We start from the raw sequence: 20,875 nt of genomic DNA, 5'->3' as shown, positions 1-20,875 counted from the left end.
CAGGGGGAAGAGCAGAGGGAAAAGGAGAAGACTCCCCCCTGAGCAAGAAGCCTGATGTAGGAATTGATCCCCGGACCCTGGGATCACGACCGGAGTCAAAGTCAGACGCTTAACTGACTGAGCCGCCCAGGTATCCCTGTCATCTTTCTAAATACAACCCAGGAAACTGGTAACAAATTTATTTAAATGATCAATGTTTAAACTGTTACCACTGTAATAATACAAGAAGCAAGTGTTCCATGACTTCATAATTGATAATCTCCCAAGATTTCTGTAACTTTCCCACTTTGAAGGTAAAGGACAGAACCTTCCTAGAAAGGTCAGTGATGCAGACAAATATGAACAGTGAATAACTATAATTTAGTTGAACACTAAATCACCCATAAAAAGAACAAAAAGCTACATAAAAGTAAATGCACAGTAAATGCTTTTTAAAGATGACCATCACTATAGAAATATTTGTGTAATTGCAGATGCGTATGTGATCAAGCACTTGTGGAGTTTGGGTATTTAAAAGATTGTTTTTGAGGGGGGGAGGCAGGATGGAGGAAGAGTAGGAGACCTCATTTCATCTGGTCCCTTGAATTTAGTTAGGTACCTGTCAACTCATTCTGAACACCTGTGAATTCAACCTGCGATGTAAGAAAAGAACTGCTGGAATTCCACACATAGAAAAGTGGCCACATTTTGCAAGGTAAGAGGTGTGGAGAAGTGAATCTGAGGTTTGGACATATCAGAAGAGAAACGGTGGGTGAGAAGGAACTTCTGAAAGGCGGTGGAAAGCAATAGGCCTGGAGTGCAAAATCGGAACCTTTAGAAGACTGCTCCAGTGAGAAACGTCCCTGCTGAAAGGTACTCATGTGGCAAAGGGAGCAGAATCCTAGGTGGGACAGTGTGGTCTTGGGATTCCTGGGGTCACAGGAAAAATGGGGGTGCCTGAGCCAGCAGACTTCCCAAGCATTTGAGCAGGGAAACCAGCTATGGTCAGCAAGCCCAGCAGTGGGCTCTCAGCTTGGTTTGCCATAAACTAAGAACTGCAGCAGGAAGAGGCAACCATTGTCTTTGTGGAGGCCCAGCAAAGGATAGAAACTCAACAACGCTCTTCCTTCCTCCTGGAGGGGCGGCATGGGTGAGCACACGATCCAGCGACCACTCTCTGGGTGGGGGGTGCTGCAGACAGCAGACACATGGCAACCCTCCTCCCTCCCGGGGGGGATTGGCATGGGTGCACGCGCAGCAGTCTGCAGAGTTTGGCACAGGCAAAAGTGAAGACTGCTTATCCCTGAGGGTTTATGATACAGAGGGGGCCACCTCTGGGGCTGCAAAAGGAAATAGGCAACAAAACTAAAAAGTCAACCTGCAGACTGGGAGAAGATATTTGCAAATGACATATCAAATAAATGGCTAGCATCTAAGATCTACAGAGAACGTATCAAACTCAATATCCAAAAAACAAATAATCCAGTCAAAAAATGGGCAGAAGACATGAACAGACATTTCTTCAAGGAAGACATACAAATGGCCAAAAGACACATGAAAAAATGTTCAGCATCATTAGCCATCACAGAAATTCAAATCAAAACCATAATGAGATATCACCTCACTCCAGACAGAATGGGAAACACTAACAAGTCAGGAAACAACATATGCTGGCAAGGATGTAGAGAAAGGCGAAATCTTTACACTGTTGGTGGGAATGCAAGCTGGCACAGCCACTCTGGAAAACAGTATGGAGGTTCCTCAAGAAGTTAAGAATAGAACTACCCTACGACCCAGCAATTGCACTACTAGGTATTTACCCCAAAGATACAAATGCAGTGATATGAAGGGGCACATGCACCCCAAAGTTTATAGAAGCAATGTCCATAATAGACAAATGATGGAAAGAGCCAAGATGTCCACTGACAGGTGAATGGATAAAGAAGATCACACACACACACACACACACACACAATGGAATATTACTCAGCTATCAGAAAGGATGAATACGTACCATTTACATCAACATGGATGAGACTGGAAGGTATTATGCTGACTGAAATAAGTCAATCAGAGAAAGACAATTATCACATGGTTTCAATCATATGTGGAATATAAGAAAGAGTGAAGAGGACAAAAAAGGAAGGGAGGGAAAACTGAACAGAAGAAATCAGAGAGGGAGACAAACCACAGGACACTCTACTAAAGGAAACAAACTGAGGGTTGCTGGAGGAGAGGTGGGGTGGGGGGATGGGTAACTGGGTGATGGGTATTAAGGAGGGCATGTGATGTGATGAGCACTGGGTGTTATATGCAACTGACGAATTGCTGATTTCTACATTTGAAACTAATAATGTATTGGCTAACTGAGTTTAAATTAAAAAACAAAATAAATTTACTAAATAAAAAAAGAATACTCTCATTTATTCTTCAAATTGTATTGGGTATCACAATGCCTAGCAACAGCAGATCCTCAATAAACAATTATTGAATTAAAAAACTGAAAATAAAAGAGCTTTTTTTTTTTACTTGAGACAACGAAGTGAAACTACTCTGCTTACAGTTTAGTATTCCTTCCATTCTTTCATGATGAAAATGTAGCCAAAATAAAAGAATCTGTACCATCGGTGTTTTGTTCATTTCAGCTATCTGGACAACCTATTAAGATTAGTACAAAATGGGGGGCGCCTGGGTGGCTCAGTGGTTTAAGCCGCTGCCTTTGGCTCAGGTCGTGATCTCAGGGTCCTGGGATCGAGTCCCACATCGGGCTCTCTGCTTGGCAGGGAGCCTGCTTCCCTCTCACTCTCTCTGCCTGCCTCTCTGCCTACTTGTATCTCTCTCTGTCAAATAAATAAAATCTAAAAAAAAAAAAAAAAAAGATTAGTACAAAATGACTGTTTGCAATTATAAAGTAAATTTAAATGAATTTATTGCCTAGAATTCCATTGCCTAGAATCCCACTGCCTAGGAGGCCACTGGCTATATTTTTTAATACCTTATCTTTTAAGCTATTTTGAATATCATACTCAGGGCTCCTGGGTGGCTCAGATGGTTGAGCATCCGCCTTCACCTCAGGTCATGATCTCAGGGTCCTGGGATGGAGTCCCATGTCAGGGTCCCTGGTTGGCTCAACTGGGGGTCTGCTTCTGTCTCTCCCTCTGTCTCCCCCGACTTGTGTGCTCTCTCTCTCAATGAATAAATTAAAGAATCTTAAAAAAATGTCATACTTAACCCCTAACAAGAAGCAAACAGCTTATTAATTTCACAAAGTGGTCTAAAATAATATAATAATAAAAGACAAATGTCTAGTAAGGTACTTTATATGAATTATTGCATTATATCTTCAAAAGAATCCTGTCAGGTAAGTAATAAACTCCTTTAAAATTTTTGTAGTAGCTTTATTGAGATATAATTAATATACCTTTTATCCTTGTAACATGTACAAGCCAGTGGTTTTTAGTATACTGACAGACTTGTGAAAAGTATTACCATAACCTAAGTTTAGAAAATTTTCATCCCCTACAAAAGAAATCTTGAACCTATTAGCAGTCACACCCCATTCTTCCCTCCTTGTATCTTCTGACAACCACTAATCTACTTGGCTCTATTGATTTGCCTATTCTGGACATTTCATATAAAGGTAAACCTCATATAAATGATCTTTCGTGAATATTTTCTTTCATTTAGCATGTTTTTAAGATTCAACCATGTTGTAGCATGTGTCGGTACTTATTCCTTTTTATGGACAAAAAGATAATCCATTTAATGGATGTACCACATTTTATTTATCCATTCATCAACTGATGAACAGTTGGGTTGTTTCCATTTTTTGGCTATTATAAATAATCTGCTATGAACATCTGTGTGAACATTTTTGTGTAGGCAAATGTTTTCTTCTTTTTTATTAGTTTCAGGTGTACAATATAATGATTTGACAGTTCTATACATTTCTCAGTGCACATGAAGGTAAGTATACTCTTAATCCACTTTATTCTACCTCCCTCCCTCCCCCCCAGCAATCATGAGTTTGTTCTCTGCATTTAAGAGTCAGTTTTAGTTTTATGTTTGTCTATTTTTCTTTCTTTTTTTTTCTCATTTGTTTTGATTCCTAAATTCAGCATAGGAGTGAAATATATTTGTCTTTCTCTGACTTAGCATTATACCCTCTAGATCCATCTCATTGTTGCAAATGGCAATATCTCATCTTTTTTTATGGGTCATATTCTGTTATACACACACATTACATCTTTATCCATTCATCTATTGATAGACACTTGGGTTGTTTCCATATCTTGATTGTTGTAAGTAATACTGCAATAAACATGGGAGGCATATATTTTCTCGAATTAGTGTTTTCATTTTGGGGGGTTAAATATCCAGTAGTGAAATTACTAGGTCAGCTGATAATTCTATTTTTTAACTTTTTGAGGAACCTCCATACTGTTTTCCACAGTGGCTGCACCAGTTTGCATTCCCACCAAAAGTGCACAAGGGTTCTTTTTTCTCCACATCCCTGCCACCACTTATTATATCCTATGTTTTTTATTTTAGCCATTGTGGACATATGTTTTCAATTCTCCTGGGCATATACCTAGAAGTGGAATTACTGGGTCACATTATAAGTCTATGTTTAATTTTTTGAGGGACTGCTAAACTATCTTCCAAAGTGGCTGCAATTAGAGTTTCAATTTCTCCACATCCTCAACAACACTAGTTACTGTCTTTTTATTTTTAGCTATGCTAGTGTGTGCTGGGGGCTTGATTTGAATTTTCCTAATAACTAATGTTCTTGAGCATTTTTTTGTATGCATATTGGCCATTTGTATATCTTTGGAGAAATATCTATTCAGATCCCTTGCCCATTCTTAGTCTTTTTATTCTTCATATGTTCTAGGATCTAGTATGATTTACAAATATTTCCTACTAGTCTACGTGTTGTCTTTTTAACCTTTTTGATGATGTCCCTTGACCCACAAAGTTTTTAATTTTAGTGAAGTCCAATTTGTTTATTTTTTCCTTTTGTCATTTATGCCTTTCATGCTGTAACTAAGAAACATTGTCTAACCCAAGATCATGAAGATTTATGCCTATGTTTTCTTCCAAAAATATGTTTCTTAGTTTTGAGCCTTATATTTAGGTGTATAACCCATTTTTAAGTTAATTTTTGCATATGGTGTGTTAAGCCCCATTTTACAGAGGAAAAAGCTAGTCAAAGTAAAGCTAAGCAATTTTCCCAAAGTGTAATAGCATTCGTGGACTAAGACAGGATTCAAGTCTAAACAGTCTGACTCTAGGTCTGCACACTTACCCACAATATTATGCTACTTCTATGTTGGAACTAAGGTTTTCCTCTTTTGTCAAAATAGATGTAAACCATAGATTAAGGTTTTTGTTCTTTTAATTATTGGTGGGTAGGCAATGCAATGGGAAACTCATAAGACATCAGTAGTACTTCAAAAGGGATCACCAGTTTTCTGCTTTATGCAAAGAAATGCTGCAAAGAAATAAAAACTTTAAAAAGCAAAGCCAATGTCTACCTGCCATAAACATGCAATTTCCACATTGGAAATGGTTTACTGCTTTGATAATTAATCATTCTTTTTAGTAACTGAAATCAGAAGAGAAAAGTTCACCAAATGTTTCCTTTCATCAATATACTAGATCCCTGTTCACTGACTTTATTACCCTATATTATTTCCTAAAAATAATCCCCCCTATGTTATGTCACATTCTGTGAAAACTGATTCTTCAAAAGGCGACCATCTTAAAACTCAATAAAGTCTAATTTATCTATTCCAGCTAGTTTGTATCCACAGAAATTTCACCAAATGATATGCAAAGATACCAATTCTCATGAAAATGCTATAAAGTAGCATTTCATATGATGATCCAGAGAAATTTGAAAAGTTAATAATTTTGGAAATGTTAAGTAACATCAACAAAGATTAAGACTTTGGTCTAGCAAGAACTATCTCAGTTTTCTTAATATCCAATGTAATATTCTACCCATCATGTATCATTAACTTCATTTAGCACAGCAATCATTAATGATTACAATCAAGTAAAAATTTGTTATCCCCTGTGTGAATGAATGGCATTACATACAGTGATTTCACCGCAGTTTTTTAAATAGAACTTTCAATTCTATCTGCTTTGCCAGTGACAGGCTTTTAAAAAAAAAAACAAAAACTAATTAATTTTATCTAGGTAATGGTGGTTGGATATTTCTCCACTCTACTTGCCTGCTACTTTATTATACATACAATTTAACACATATTTTGCTTCAAAAGAAAGACAAGTATTGGTCAAATCAAGAGCAATGTGCCTGTCTGCACTTTCTTGCTGACTTAGAGCTTGATTTTGTGTTGTATGCCTCTGTTAATGAAACTATCTATTTAAAATTACTATTAAAGTCTGTAACATTAACATAATGGATACAGGGCGCCTGGGTGGCTCAGTGGGTTAAGGCACTGCCTTCGGCTCAGGTCATGATCTCAGGGTCCTGGGATCGAGTCCCGCATCGGGCTCTCTGCTCAGCAGGGAGCCTGCTTCCCTCCCTCTCTCTCTGCCTGCCTCTCTATCTACTTGTGATCTCTCTCTGTCAAGTAAATAAATAAAATCTTAAAAAAAAAAAACAAACAAACATAATGGATACATTCTCTTACAATCTCAAGAGAGGGGATTTTTTTTTTAATGTTAACTGGAGGCCTTGTAATAGATGCCATTCAGAGAGTTGTTTTATTTTTTAAATTTCTAAAGGGAACACTTCATGCTTCTGATGAGCTCTGTTATCTAAACCAATCTGTACAACTTTGCTAACATGAAGGGGTCATTTGAATTCAGAAAAGGTGGAAACTTTAGGCTTTGTATTTTTTTCCCCAATGGCACAAATAAGTTTCTGAAAGCAAGAGAACCACAAATTCTGACAACAACACTGGCAAGATATAATTAATTGGGTGACCAAGTGAAGACAACTCCCCAGAAAGCTTTGCCCTGAACATTTTACCATTTCATCCACCCCTGACTGAGAAGCATACAGATGTCTGTACTACCATTTGATTTCTCAGAACAGGACCGAAGAACAGCCTTTCTCAAAAGCCATGTAAGCTCTTTGTAGGATCACTGTTATCCTGGGACACTAATATAAGACCAAATATAAGCTCATGAGTAAATTTACTCTTCAAACTATCATTATACTTTAAATACATTTGCTCAAAAAAGTCAAGTCCATTTGCCAACTTCAAATATGGCTAAGAGAAATAAAAATGAAATATAATAAATATCAAAAAGCTTTCTAAATATGAAAAAAATTAACAATACTTTGGGCACTGGCAGAATAGGTTCTTCTAGAAGGCAAAGAGATATAAAAGAGAGTTCTTTAAGGCAATAAAATACTCAAACTTCAGGCTAAATAGGGGGAAACATTCTGTAGAAGAAAATGTTATAAAAAGATTCTATATTTTTAATCCCTATTTCTCCTGGGAAGAGAGAGCTAAAGAATATAATGTTCATACTCTAGTCTGATTATATTATAGGAAGACTTTTGCTAAATAGAGAAGCAAGTGGAACATGGAAAAACTCTAGTTGCTTGAAAAAAGAAGAGGTCACTTCATAATAAAAGGAAGCTCATAACAGGGTACCTGGGTTTACCTTTGCTTTGCGAAAGTGGTAGACCACCAGCATGCTAACGAAGTCGAGCAGCATACACAGGGCTTGGAAGGAGATGATAGCAAGTCGCAAATACTTATCCTCCTGGACAAAGCAGGGGCTGTCATCAGCACAGTAGGGGCAGCCCTCCCTGCAGGGTAGGCAGACATGGGCTTCTTCTGACACATCTTTTGCACTTCCTGAAAGTTCCAAATAAAACCACAGTGTCATTGCACCTCTGAGATAGGTGAGTACACAAAACACATCCTCACCTCTTTGTTCCTTATCCCTCTTACTAAAGACCTTTTATCAACCTTGTTGCTAGGGAGAGTTATTTTGTTTTTAGACTTAAATAAAATTCTTTTTATCCTTTCGATTAAAAAAAAAAGTGACTCAGGTAATTGAAAAACATTAGCAAAAATGGAAATAAAACTCCTTAAAGGCAAAGAACAGTTTTCCAATTCTGTCATATCATTATCTACCAATCCCCAAATGATATTTCCTATGGCAGAAATCATATTCATAAATATTTGTTGAAGAATTAACCAGAAGGAAGGATAAGAACGTCATCTCTTTTCTGTACCAAGTAATACACAACACTTTTGGAACGTCTTGACCTAGATGGCACAGAATCCAAAATGAGGCTTTGATTGCTCCTTAATTCAGCGGGGAGCTCATCCACTAAGTTCATTAGGTCTAAATTGGATAAAATGGTACTTAACTGGCAGTTGCTCAGTGTGCAATTGCCTAATGATGGTGCATCCTTTGCCCAGAGTATAAGCCATACTTACAAGGCTATCATGTAATTTCCCACTTTGCCTACTCATAAGACATTTCCTCACCACTAACTGCTGCTACTGATGAGCCCTACTTTTAGATTCTTCTGTCTCAATTGTCAAACTTAACTTAGCTCTGAAGCTCAATAGGAGAAGATTTTCTTTGAGTTTAACACTGGGAAATGTCCAATTAAAAACATATACTAAAAGAAAAAAAAACCTATTTCCAACTCTAAACTCAATACGAAAGACATTAGTGACTATATACCTGAATTAGTATGTAACACAACCACCCTGTTCAATATGTAGTACAACCTTGACTGATGGAGGAATCTGGGAAAGAGGTTGCTCTGGTTAACAGCATTTTAATAACACGAAGTTTAACAGAAAGTCTTTATTACTTTCAATGCTTGTTGACGGTTCACACATAATCTTTCTAACTGTATTTGTCTTCTCTTCTTCCTTAATAATATAAGAACAAAAGCATAATTGAATATTTCTTTGATGATTCAGGATATTACACTGTTTAAAGTCACTATTCGTTACACAGTGAAAAGTGCACAATTTCTGGTATCCAGCAGATATGGTTCCCATTCCTAGATAGCTCTAAGATATTAAGCAACTCAGTTGACTTCTTTGGGTCTTAGTTTATTTATGTATGAAATAAGAATTGTTGTGGGTATTGAGTTAACATTTATAAATCAGAGTGCCTGATTTTCTCTTCTCGAAATACTGAAGATGCAAAAAGGGAGTTGAAATCTACCGGTGCCTTAAAGAAAAGTATTACTGTTCAAAAACAAGACAGAAGAAAGAGCCAAGGTCAGGAGGAAGTGAGTGGGAATGATAAACTCCATTTTAGAGAAGATAACTTCGAGGTCCAACGAACTGTCCAGCAGTAATATACAATGAGAAATGAGTAATAATACAAGACTGGGGTTTGGGACATGGGTCAGTCAGAGAAAGAACCTACAGAGAGCTCAGGGAACGGATAAGGCAAAGACGGGGAATACAAAGCGTAAGAAGCTAAACAGGTAGGAATTTTTACAATGTCATAATAGAAAACAGATTTACTGGAACATGCTGACATGTGATCAAAGATGATGACTGAGGAAAGGCTATGAGGTATGATGATTGTTGTATCTGTCACTGACTGTTAAGACAGTGGTTTCCAAGGAGTGACAGATATTATAACTAGTTTGTCAGGGCTTAGGGAATAAATATGAGAAAAAATAGAGTATTATTTCAGTAAGTCTTGCATTGAATGAAACTAATAACCCAGCATATGTTAACTAATTGAATTTAAATAAAATTAATTTTTAAAAAGATTTTTAAAATAAATTTTTATAAAGGGGAGAAACCAGTTGAAAACTGTTTTGAAATATAGACAAAAGACAATGTGGCAGCCAATCTTGTAAAGCCTTATACTTTTCAAAAACTCGGCTTGAGAATGAGGAAGGCCAGTTTTGAGGATGAAGACATGAAAGATTAAAGTGGCAATAGGACCCAAGATGACTTGTTGGGATCACTTGGCAGAAAAAGAATCCATTTAGTGTAAGATGGTATGATTTACTAGAACACCTATCCAAAATGGCTTTTTCCCTTATTTTCTACAATTAATTAATTTTCTACAAAGAAAATGACGAGGATAGAGCAGTCGAGGATAGAGAATAAAGGACTGTGACAGTGGCATTACATCACAGGGAGGGAGGAAAAGCCAGTTCAAGGCTATAATGGGGCTGCGGCCCTCACTCCTTCAGGGTAGCCAGGGCTCCATCCTCCAGAGACCTCCTGAGTCTGAGTTAGTCTGAGGGACTAAAGAGGAAAACTTTTCTTCACCATCTACCATTGATCAAAGGTAACCTCCAGGGTCATTCACTCCTGTACACTTTTTGGTTAGGCACTCATGCATTTGGAGCTGATTCCTGCATCTTGTGCCATGACTCTAGTGGTGCCCCACAGCATAAAAGAAATTTAGAAGTGCGGTATGAGGTTCCAGGCTGAGGCAAAACATAATACACCTGTATTTATGCAAAGATTTCAGGCAATTGAACAATGACTGGAGGAAGACACAAGGCCAAGTGGCATTAGAAGGGATTAAAAACAAGTATCTGATATGGACAAAAACTGGCATATACATCAAGAGCCTCAAAGTATGAAAGTCTGGGATACTAAGAAAGCAGTAACTGAATTAACTGAGTACTAACTGAATAATCATGTAAGTGGAGTGAGAAGGGGGTCACTGCCCTGAATAAGATAAAAGTTGCCAAGAATTCAGATGCACTAATGTTGGTGACCAAAATGTCAAGAGGTCTATGAACAAATTTGGAAGACAGAGGTCAAGATTTCCCTTTCTGGCCAAAATGGAAAAAATATGGGTTGAATTTACCTTCCTATCAGAAACAATGAAAAGAATAAACAAAACATTAAAGCTATGGTTTTACAGACTGGACATCTGGCAAGAAAGGACAGTAATTCTTTTTCTTTTCTTCTTTAATTAATTAATTTATTTTTTCAGCGTAACAGTATTCATTGTTTTTGCACCACACCCAGTGCTCCATGCAATACGTGCCCTCCCTATTACCCACCACCTGGTTCCCCCAACCTCCCACCCCCACCCCTTCAAAACCCTCAGGTTGTTTTTCAGAGTCCATAGTCTCTCTTCCAATTTCCCTCAACTTCCTTCTCCTCTCCATCTCCCAATGTCCTCCATGTCATTTGTTATGCTCCACAAATAAGTGAAACCATATGATACTTGACTCTCTGCTTGACTTATTTCACTCAGCATAGGACAGTAATTCTTAACAAGTGCAAACATTCCTCAATATACCAAGCTACTATAAACAGAATCACAACAAAAGTTAAGTTAGTAAAGAAAAAGTATCTATGGAAAGTCTTTGTTTTGTGAAATAGTCCTTCGTAAGCTAATCTTTGCTTTCTTGCTTCAGCTAAATAGCAGATATATTCTCATTGGTTTAAGAAGCTCCTAGTTCCCTATAAGCCAAGCAGTACATAGTATTTACTTTCAATACAAATTAAACTTGAAACTTCACTCATATCTAATGGCATAATTCTCTTAGACAGTATGAGCTATTTAGTATTTTGAATCATTCACGCCTGAGAAGCACAATTGAACAACACGGGTTTGAAACACATGGTCCACTTATACATGGATTTTTTTTTCAATAAATATACTGAGAAATTTTTGGAGAATTTTGACAACTTGGAAAAACTAGCAGATAAACTGTGTAGCCTACTAGAAAAAGATTTGGAACTTAAACAATCAAAATAATAAACCTCCCTTCCATATACGTATTTCTTTACAGTTTAAAGAACACAATCACAAACTTAATTTTGGCTGAAGCTCTTAACAATATTCTGAGGCAGAGAGGACAGATTTTCATGTCTGGCCTACCTTAACAAACAAAGATAAATGATGGTACTTTCCAAGGACAGATTATAAAATTTGTACAGATGCAAAAATTACCAAATATCCAGGTGTCTACTGACAGCTTCATTCTGAGGGCCGGGGTGGGGGGGTGGGAATCTGATTCTTCCCCTTCTATGTAAAAGTATATGTATGCGTGTTTGTGTGTGTCAAACAGTGTTTTGTAGACATAAGTCTCAACCTGTACCATGGAATTAAAATAATAACAGTAAAAAAAAAAAAGAAATATTGAAAAATTAAAAGAAAAGTTGGATATGTTATGAATGCCTGAAATACATGCAGCTACCAGTCTATTTTAACTTTTATTATCATAAAACATATACAAATCTATTATAAAAACTTAACATTTATCAAAATGTATTTACAGACCACACATGGCACCATTCTACAGTTGAAAGGAACATAAACCACTGTATAGATGTAGTATTAAATCATAACTGCTTCAAATTAAATGTAGTAATACTGTACTACTCCAGTAATTGTGTAGCCATCTCCTGTTGCTACTGTGAGGAGCTTGAGCATTGCCAGTATCTACCTGAAGCCCATCTGATGTTAATCATCTCTGCAGGAGCATTTTGTCATTCCAGTAAATTTCATACTCATAAAAAGTGATCTTTCAGGATTCTCATGTATTTATGTGTGTGTGCTTAGTACAATTCTGTAAACCTTGAATAACACCATGGGACCCAAACAGAGTACCACTAGTGATGCTGGAAGGGCTTCCAGAAAACAGAGAAAAGTCATGACATCACAAGAAAGAGGTGAATTGCTTGATATGTACCAGAGACTGAGGTCTGCAGCTGCGGTTGCCTGCCATTTGAACATAAAAGAATCCAGTGTAAGGACCATTGTAAGAAAAAAAAAAAGAAAGAAAGAAAGAAAAGAAAATATTTTTATCTCATATTGAAAATGCAGCTTTTATGTGGGTGCAGGATTGCTATAAGGAAAGCATACCTATGGACTCTAATATGATTTGGAAAAAAGTGAAGTCATTATATGAAAACTTAAAGATAAAGGAAGGTGAAGGATCTTAATGCTGGAAAATTTAATGCCAGCAAAGGATGGTTTGATAATTTTAGAAAGACATTTGGCTTAAAAAATGTCAAGATAACAGGAGAAGCAGTGTTTGCTAACCAAGAGGCAGCAGATGAGTTCTTGGATGCCTTTAAGAAAACCATTTTCTGGGTTGGTTCCATCAATGCTGTGTTCCTGAAGTCAGGAAGTACTTCTTCAGTAAGGTACTGCCTATTAAAGTTCTTTTGGTATCAGACAATGCCCCTGGCAAGCCAGGACCCCATGAATCCAACACTGAAGGCATTAAAAAAAGTTCAACTTGCCCCTAAACAAGATGTCTCTAATTCAGCCTCTAGATCAGGATGTCATAAGGACCTTTGAGGTTCATTACATAGTGCTCTATGAAAATGACTGTCATGGCTGTGAAAGAAAACCACAATGGAATATTACTCAGCCATAAGAAAGGATGAATACTTACCATTTACATCAACATGGATGAAACTGGAGGGTATTATGCTGAGCAAAATAGGTCAGAGAAAGACAATTATCCTACGGTTTCACTCATATGTGGAACACAAGTAATAGTACAGAGGATCATAAGAGAAGGGAGGGAAAACCAAATAGGAAGAAATCAGAGAGGGAGACAAATCCTGAGAGACTCTTAACCATAGGAAACAAACTGAAAGTTGGTGGAGGGGAGGTGGGGGGGGGATTGGTTAAGTGGGTGATGGGCATTAAGAAGGGCATGTGATGCGAGGAGCATTGGGTGTTATATCCAACTGATGAATTATGAACTCTACATCTGAAACTAATGATGTACTACTGTATGTTGGCTAATTTAATTTAAATTTTAAAAAGAGGGGCGCCTGGGTGGCTCAGCGGGTTAAGCCTCTGCCTTCAGCTCAGGTCATGATCTCAGGGCCCTGGGATCGAGCCCCTGCATGGGGCTCTCTGCTCAGCAGTGAGCCTACTTCCTCCTGTCTCTGTACCTGCCTCTCTGCCTACTTGTGATCTCTCTCTCTCTCTCTCTGTCAAATAACTACATAAAATCTTAAAAAAAAAAAAAATTTTAAAAAGAGAGAGAACCACAATAGAGAGGGCATCATAAAAGTCTAGAAGGATTACCCCCCCGAGGATGACATCATTATTACAGAAAAGGCCATAAAAGCCAAGACCAAAACTAAATTCCTACTGGAAAAACCTGTGACAAATGTTGTGCATAACTTCACAGGTTTTACAACAGAGCCATGCAAAAAAGGCAAGGGGTGAAAGTAAAGGGTGATATGGATGTTGGAGAAATGTAAGAGTTAATAGATACCACAGCAGAGGGATTGACAGAAGACCACTTGATGGAGATGAATGCTTCCAAACCAGTGCCAGATGATGAGGAGGAAGAGGTAGAAGAAGCAGTATCAGAAAACAAACTGACATTAGACAATCTGGCGGAAGGGTTCTGATTATTCAAGACTGCTTTAACTTCTTTTACAGCATGGACAATTCTATGATACAGGCACTAAAAAACTAAAGCTAACAATAGTGGAAGGATTGGTACCATATAGAAACATTTTTAGAGAAATGAAAAAATAAATGTATTTCCATAAAGTTACAGCAACTGTGCCTCGTTCTCCTGCCCCCTCTTTCACCTATACCACCCCTGAGATAGTCAGACATTCCCCTCTTCCGCCTTCCCCTCCTCCACAGCCTACTTAACACGAAAACAAGGAGGTAAAGACTTTCATGATGATCTACTTCCATTTAATGAATAGTAAGTAATAATCATGCCATACAGTTAATAAACTTACTTGTTGTGCATGTATGCCTCTTCATGTGAAAATCTAATAGCTGTCAAGCAAGAATTGTAGGAGACATTTCTGCATCATCATCACCAACCCTGCTTAAGCATTCATTGTGTAGAACATCATGTGCAAGACGCATATGGAAGTGGATAAGCCATCCTTCCAAAGACATGCAGTAAGTGATATTTAAGATAAAATTAATAATGTGTTAGTTTGCTTACAGTCTTATAACTTGGCTTTTGAAGAATTACGTTACCATATCCTAGCCCTCTCTCTCTCTCTCATAATTGGAGAAACTGTGTTTGGCCCGTCAGCACAGGTGTTTTTCTAAAAATGTAACAATGTTTCCAATACTATATTAAGAAGATGATTATAATACTGCATGTCTTAAAATTTTTTTCTTAAAGATTTATTTACTTGAGAAAGAGAGAGAGCACAAGCAGGAGCAGCAAAGGGAGACAGAATGTTCATTAGACTCTGCACTGAGCATGGAGACCAACACTGGGCTCGATCCCACAACCTGAGATCATGACCCAAGCTGAAATCAAGAGTAGGATGCCTAACTGTACCACCCAGGTGCCTCTGTATGCCACAAAAATGTTATAATGATTCATTCCTTAGCATATAGGGTAGGCTTTCATGAAGCAACTGTATTGATTACACTAGGTTACTATAAAGCAATCATATTGCTGCTTCTGTATCAATGCATGAATTGTAATACCTATAACGAAATGTAAATTTCTTTTCCACATTATCTTTTCATTTTTGATGTCTACTGTTAGTAATACATATAACGTCTACAGTGTCTTATAGCATAAAAGATAATACTGATGTAGGTAATGAGGGGCGCCTGGGTGGCTCAGTGGGTTAAGGCCTCTGCCTTCGGCTCAGGTCATGATCCCAGGGTCCTGGGATTGAGCCCCGCATCGGGCTCTCTGCTCAGTGGGAAGCCTGCTTCCTCCTCTCTCTCTGCCTGCCTCTCTGCCTACTTGAAATCTCTGTCAAATAAATCAATTAAAAAAAAATCTTTATTAAAAAAAGATAATACTGATGTAGGTAATGATACATGATTCATCTTGAAAACAGTTAACATAAACTTATGATACCGAAACGTGTAATACAATACTGTAAATGTATTTTCTCTACCTTATGATTTTCTTAATAATATTTTTTCTCTAGCTTTCTTTATTGTAATAATAACTCAGTATATAATATATATACAAAATATGTGTTAATCAACTCTATAGTATTGGTAGGACTTAACAGTCAACAGTAGGCTATTAGTAGTGAAGTTTTGGGGGAGTGAGGAATTATACATGGATTTTTCACTGTGCAGGGGATTGGCACTCCAAACCCCCATATTGTTCCAAGGGTCAAATGCATTGCAGAATATTAAGTGCTTTGTATATCTAAACTTGTTAGTTTTTGTAACATGACCATGGCAAGCAGTTACGGTCACATTCTAACTACATTTGACAAGTCCTCCGGCTTTGTTAAATTTTCCATTGTTTTTAAGCAATCTTAATTTGAGAGTTTCTTTTGTCTTAGAACCAAACCTATGGTCTACCTTTAGTAAATGCTCAACATCTAAGCTTATCCCTGATTTTTTTCATGACCAATATTTTACTTTTGCCCAATTTCCTCATTAATTGTTAATCATTATTCTGTTGCATAGTATATATTTCTGTAAGGTACTCCCATTCAGTTTTGGAATGAGGTTGAAGACAGAAAGCATTTGATAGAAACAAATTATTATTCAATTCAGCAACTATTTTTCTGAGTGTTAAATTATGTGTCAGGAACTATTTTACTGGAATTAATTAGTGAACAAAACAAAGATCTCTGTGCCTGTGGAATATGTGTTCTACTGAGGAAAACGGACACAACCAATCAAGGTAATAGGTAAATAACACACTATGAAAACAGAAGTGCCAAGAGGGAAAATGAGTAGAGCAAGGTCAGGGGAATCAGATCTACCGGAGGTAGGAGCTGCAATTTTAAGTAAGTGGTTAATGTAGATCTCATTCTAAAGGTGATATCAGAGCAAAGATTTGAAAGAGATAAGAGTTAGCCATTCTATTGTGATTGAGGAGAATTTCTGGCAGAGGAAATAGCCATTACAAAGGTCCAGAAGTGGGAGCATATCAGGTATAGTGAGGAAGAGCGAAGAGGTTATTGTGGCTAGAGCAGATTGAGTGTGGGGAAGTATAATGGAAGTTGAAGGCAGAGATGTAATAGGGCCAGATCATAAAGGGCACTTGTGGGCCACTTGCAGGGACATGGATTCTACCCTCAGTAAGATAGACCGCCATGTAGGATTTTGAGTAGGAGAGAGACACAATATACTTTGTGTTGTTACAGGATTATTTTGGTATGGAGAATATACTGGAGTGGATAAGGGTAAAAGCAGGGAAATTAGTGAGCAGTTTCCAGTAATCCACTTGAAACCTGTGGTGGCTGGAACCACAGTACAACAGTAAAAACTGGCTAAATTCAGATACAGTTTTAAGATGGAGTCAAGAGGATTTTTTGATGAGTTAGTTATGGAATGAGAAAGAAAGAGTTAAGGATGATTCCTAACTGTTTGGCATTGACAAGTGGAGGGATGAAGTTTCTAACAACCAAAATGGAGAAGAATGCATGTGGAAGTTTTTGGAGAAGACCATAAATTCAGACTTGACATTTCAGTTTGAAGATGTCTACTGGAGACTAAAGTGATGACGTCAAGTCTGGAGTTTGGAAGAAAGGTCTGCATTGATGATAAAGACACAAAGTTCATGGGCACATAGACAGCATTTATAGCCCTACTACAGGGGCAGATCAGCAAAAGAATGAATGTAGACAGAAATGACTCTTAGGGTCCTCCAATATTAATGTCCAACAAAATTCTTAGTCACACAAAACTTTCCCTGGCTCTGACTCAAATTTTAAAGATTATTGCATTACTTCTTTTTCCATAACCATAAATTCAAAAAGCTTTAAAACAACCAACTGCAGATAAATACTTTCTTTGGGTTTACGTGTGACTTACGATTATCAAATAGTTAAAGCTGCTATTTTGGTCTGGGATCCCCAAAGGCAGAATCTGAGAAAAGGACCTGAGTATACGTAAGTGATTTGTAGGTGATCCCCCTAAAAATGGGAGTGAAAAATGAGCTACCAACAGTTAAGAAAGGAAAGGCAATAAAAAGTATTGAGTTGTATATCCCCACGGGGAATATGAACTAAATTTTCCGGGGAGGACCTAAGAGCTGCATACAACACCCCTCAGATTTGTCTCTCCAGAGAGTGGAGGAGGCTGGCACACTTACGCAGCAACCACCAATCCTGCAGGTTGATAGCTGTTCCCAGGGGCCTTCCATTCCTCTGCACTCCTGCATAAGGCTGAGAAAGCTTAAGGAGCTTCAGAGAAAGCCCTGAGGCAAAAAAGGGGAAGAAATTCTGTGGGCATTTAAGGTAAGATACTGGCAGCATGTTCCATAACTATCATAATAGCTACAATATGAAGTGGGTCAAGAGTATGGGATACAGGGCACCAAAAAAAGCCAAAACCAAAACCAAAACGAAAAACTATGATCGCTTCTAGGTTCCAAAATCAGCTGTTTCTGGTGCTGCTCAGATACAATACAATTTGAATGGTGCCACTTGGATCTGAACAACATGCTTAGCCATAGGCTACACACAAAGAGATGAAGAAGCTTAGGACCTTGCGGGTCACACAGGTAATTCTAATAACGCTACTAAATACTTCCCTATACGTTCACGAAGCAATTTACTTTGCAGAAATAGTTTATCCTTGCCTGTGGTCTTTTTCTTTCCTCTGTAATACTATGTCTCCACCAATTTGTTAAATATTTTAAAGAATACAATTAATTACTCCTATTTTATTTAAAGAGCAGGACCCTCTCCAGTTCACTTTTTGTTATATAGATTGTAACTGAATTGTAGTAAGGTGAGATGCTCTAACAAACTGGGTTGGTCAAACTACCCAAATCAGATGTTCAAGACCTGGAGGCCCAAGAAGCTTAAATCATCACCAAAGGAACAACCTTACTTTCACATTAGCAAAAAAAGGAAAAATAGTTTTTCTTCTCAGATTTTGCCATATTCAACAACTCAGATTGGTATTGTCATGGGCTCACATAAGACATTTTCAACATTCTAAACATTTGGGTTTGAGATCAGTTATTTCTTCTATTTAAGACATAACCGAGGATTTTTTTTTAAAAAGGAAAAAGAACAAATTTTCTTCTGCAATTAAAAGAGTACATTTGTTCTGGGAGCTTGGGAAGATGGCAGAGTAGGAGGACCCTAAATTCTCCCCATCCCCCATTTACAACTAGGTATCATCCACATCTAAGTCAATAACCTGGAGAGCGATCCAAAGACTGGCAGAACAAACTCCACAAATAAATATAGGGGAGAAGCTGCATCTGAAAGGTTAAGAAGGTCAGAAAGGCAGAGGGATGCTGCCAACAGGAGGGAGGGAGCTGTACACATGAAGAGGGCAGAGAAATGGGCCCCTGCACCAAGGAGATCACAGAGAAGATTAATCCCATAACCTGTAACATCTGGGTTTAAAAACCAGGGAAGCTGAATTGTGGGAATTTCTAAAACCAAGAGGACTTGCAGTCTAGTGCTTTAAGTCAGTGGACTCAGCAGTGGGCAAACCAGGATGGTGAGTGATAGCGGGGTCTCTGCCCTGAAAAAGAAAGCAGCTTGAGCAAAGAGACAACACAGAAACAGTTTACACAACAGGGCTAGGGAAGGAGGGTGTTGGTATTGGTGTTGGTAAATGGGAGACAGATCTGTTCATACTGATTTCAGAGCATGTTGAGGAATTTCCCCAAATCTGAGGGAACTGGCAGTTGCCATTTTCCTTCCCTGCCTCCCAGCATACACACAGAGCCACCTGCAGGAGGTGCTCCAGACACTTGCTATTAACCTGCTAGTAGTGCACCTGAGGACTTGCATACTCCATTCCTGTTAGCCTCAGCCCTGGGCTCAGGGCAACTTTTGGGAACATATAGGCTCCACCCAGCTGCCGGATGCACAGGTGCCACCACATGCCAAGCCTAGCCAAGCCTAGCCAATGCGATGCATCCCCAGCCACCCTGGCCCCCAGAGAGTGCATTATTTCAGGGAATCTGAGGTATGACTAGTGGCCCAATGCAAATTTGGTAACAACCCTGCCCCGCTCCCAAGTTCCTTGGCAGAAGGAACTGTTCCAAGTTCCCCCCTCAAAGCTGGCCTGCTGGGTCCCACTAACACCACAGAGAACAAACACAGACCACAACATGCAGAGAGTCAGTGCAGCTGACTGCATTGAAAGAAAAAGTGACTCAGACGCAATAGGAGGGCATAAGCAGCACACACAGGATACTCTCCTGAAGTTCCAGGTTTGGGGGAAGCGTGGAAACTGCTGTGCAGGGCACTCCAGGGACTCTTCTTCATAAAGTCACTACTTTCAAGAGCAGAAGACATAGCTGACCTTCTTAACATACAGAAACACACACACACAGAGGCAGACAAAATGAGGAGACAGAAAAACTTATCCCCAGTGAAAGAACAAGACTAGGTCATGGCCAGAGATCTAAGTGAAACAGATGTAAGTTACACGCCTGATAGAGAATTTAAAGCAATGATCATTAGGATACTCACTGGTCTTGAGAAAAGTGTGGAAGACATTAGTGAGACCCCTAACACAGAGATAAGGAATAACAGAGCAGAGATAAAAGGAAATAAATGAAATGAGAAACACACTTGATGGAATGAACATCACAATGGAAGAAGCAGGGGAACGAATTAGTGACCTAGAAGACAGAATAATGGAAAGTAATCAAGCTGAAATGCAGAAAAAAGAATTCTGTAAAATGAGAATAGACCTAGGGAACTCAGAGATTTCATCAAACATAATCACATTTATATTATAGGAGTCAAAGAAAAAGAAGAGAGAGAAAAGGAAACAAAATTTATTTGAAGAAATAATTGCTGAAAACTTTCCTAATCTGGGGAAGGAAATGCCAGGAGGCACAGAGAACTCCCATCAAAATCAACAAAAGCAGATCCACACCAAGACATATAATTAAATTTGCAACACTTAATAATAAAGGAAAAGAATTTAAAGCAGCAAGACAAAAGAAGTAATTTACAAGAGAAAAATCCATAGGGCTATCTGGAGATTGCTCAACAGAACCTTGGCAAGCCAGAAAGGAGTA

At 38.2% G+C, this 20,875-nt stretch overlaps 1 protein-coding gene across 1 annotated transcript in view; it reads right to left on the bottom strand.

The window, feature by feature from the left end:
• Nucleotides 1-20,875, bottom strand: part of GPR158 (G protein-coupled receptor 158) — a 425,723-nt gene that overhangs the window by 185,039 nt on the left and 219,809 nt on the right. The window contains exon 4 of the mRNA XM_046014062.1: nt 7,630-7,826. Coding sequence (XP_045870018.1) covers nt 7,630-7,826 — 197 coding nt within the window. The remainder of the gene's footprint in view (nt 1-7,629; nt 7,827-20,875) is intronic.

The sequence above is a fragment of the Meles meles genome, chromosome 7 (assembly GCF_922984935.1).
Source record: "Meles meles chromosome 7, mMelMel3.1 paternal haplotype, whole genome shotgun sequence".
NCBI lineage: Eukaryota > Metazoa > Chordata > Mammalia > Carnivora > Mustelidae > Meles > Meles meles.
Note: the sequence above shows the minus strand (reverse complement) of the source record. Positions and strands in the feature narration are given on the sequence as shown.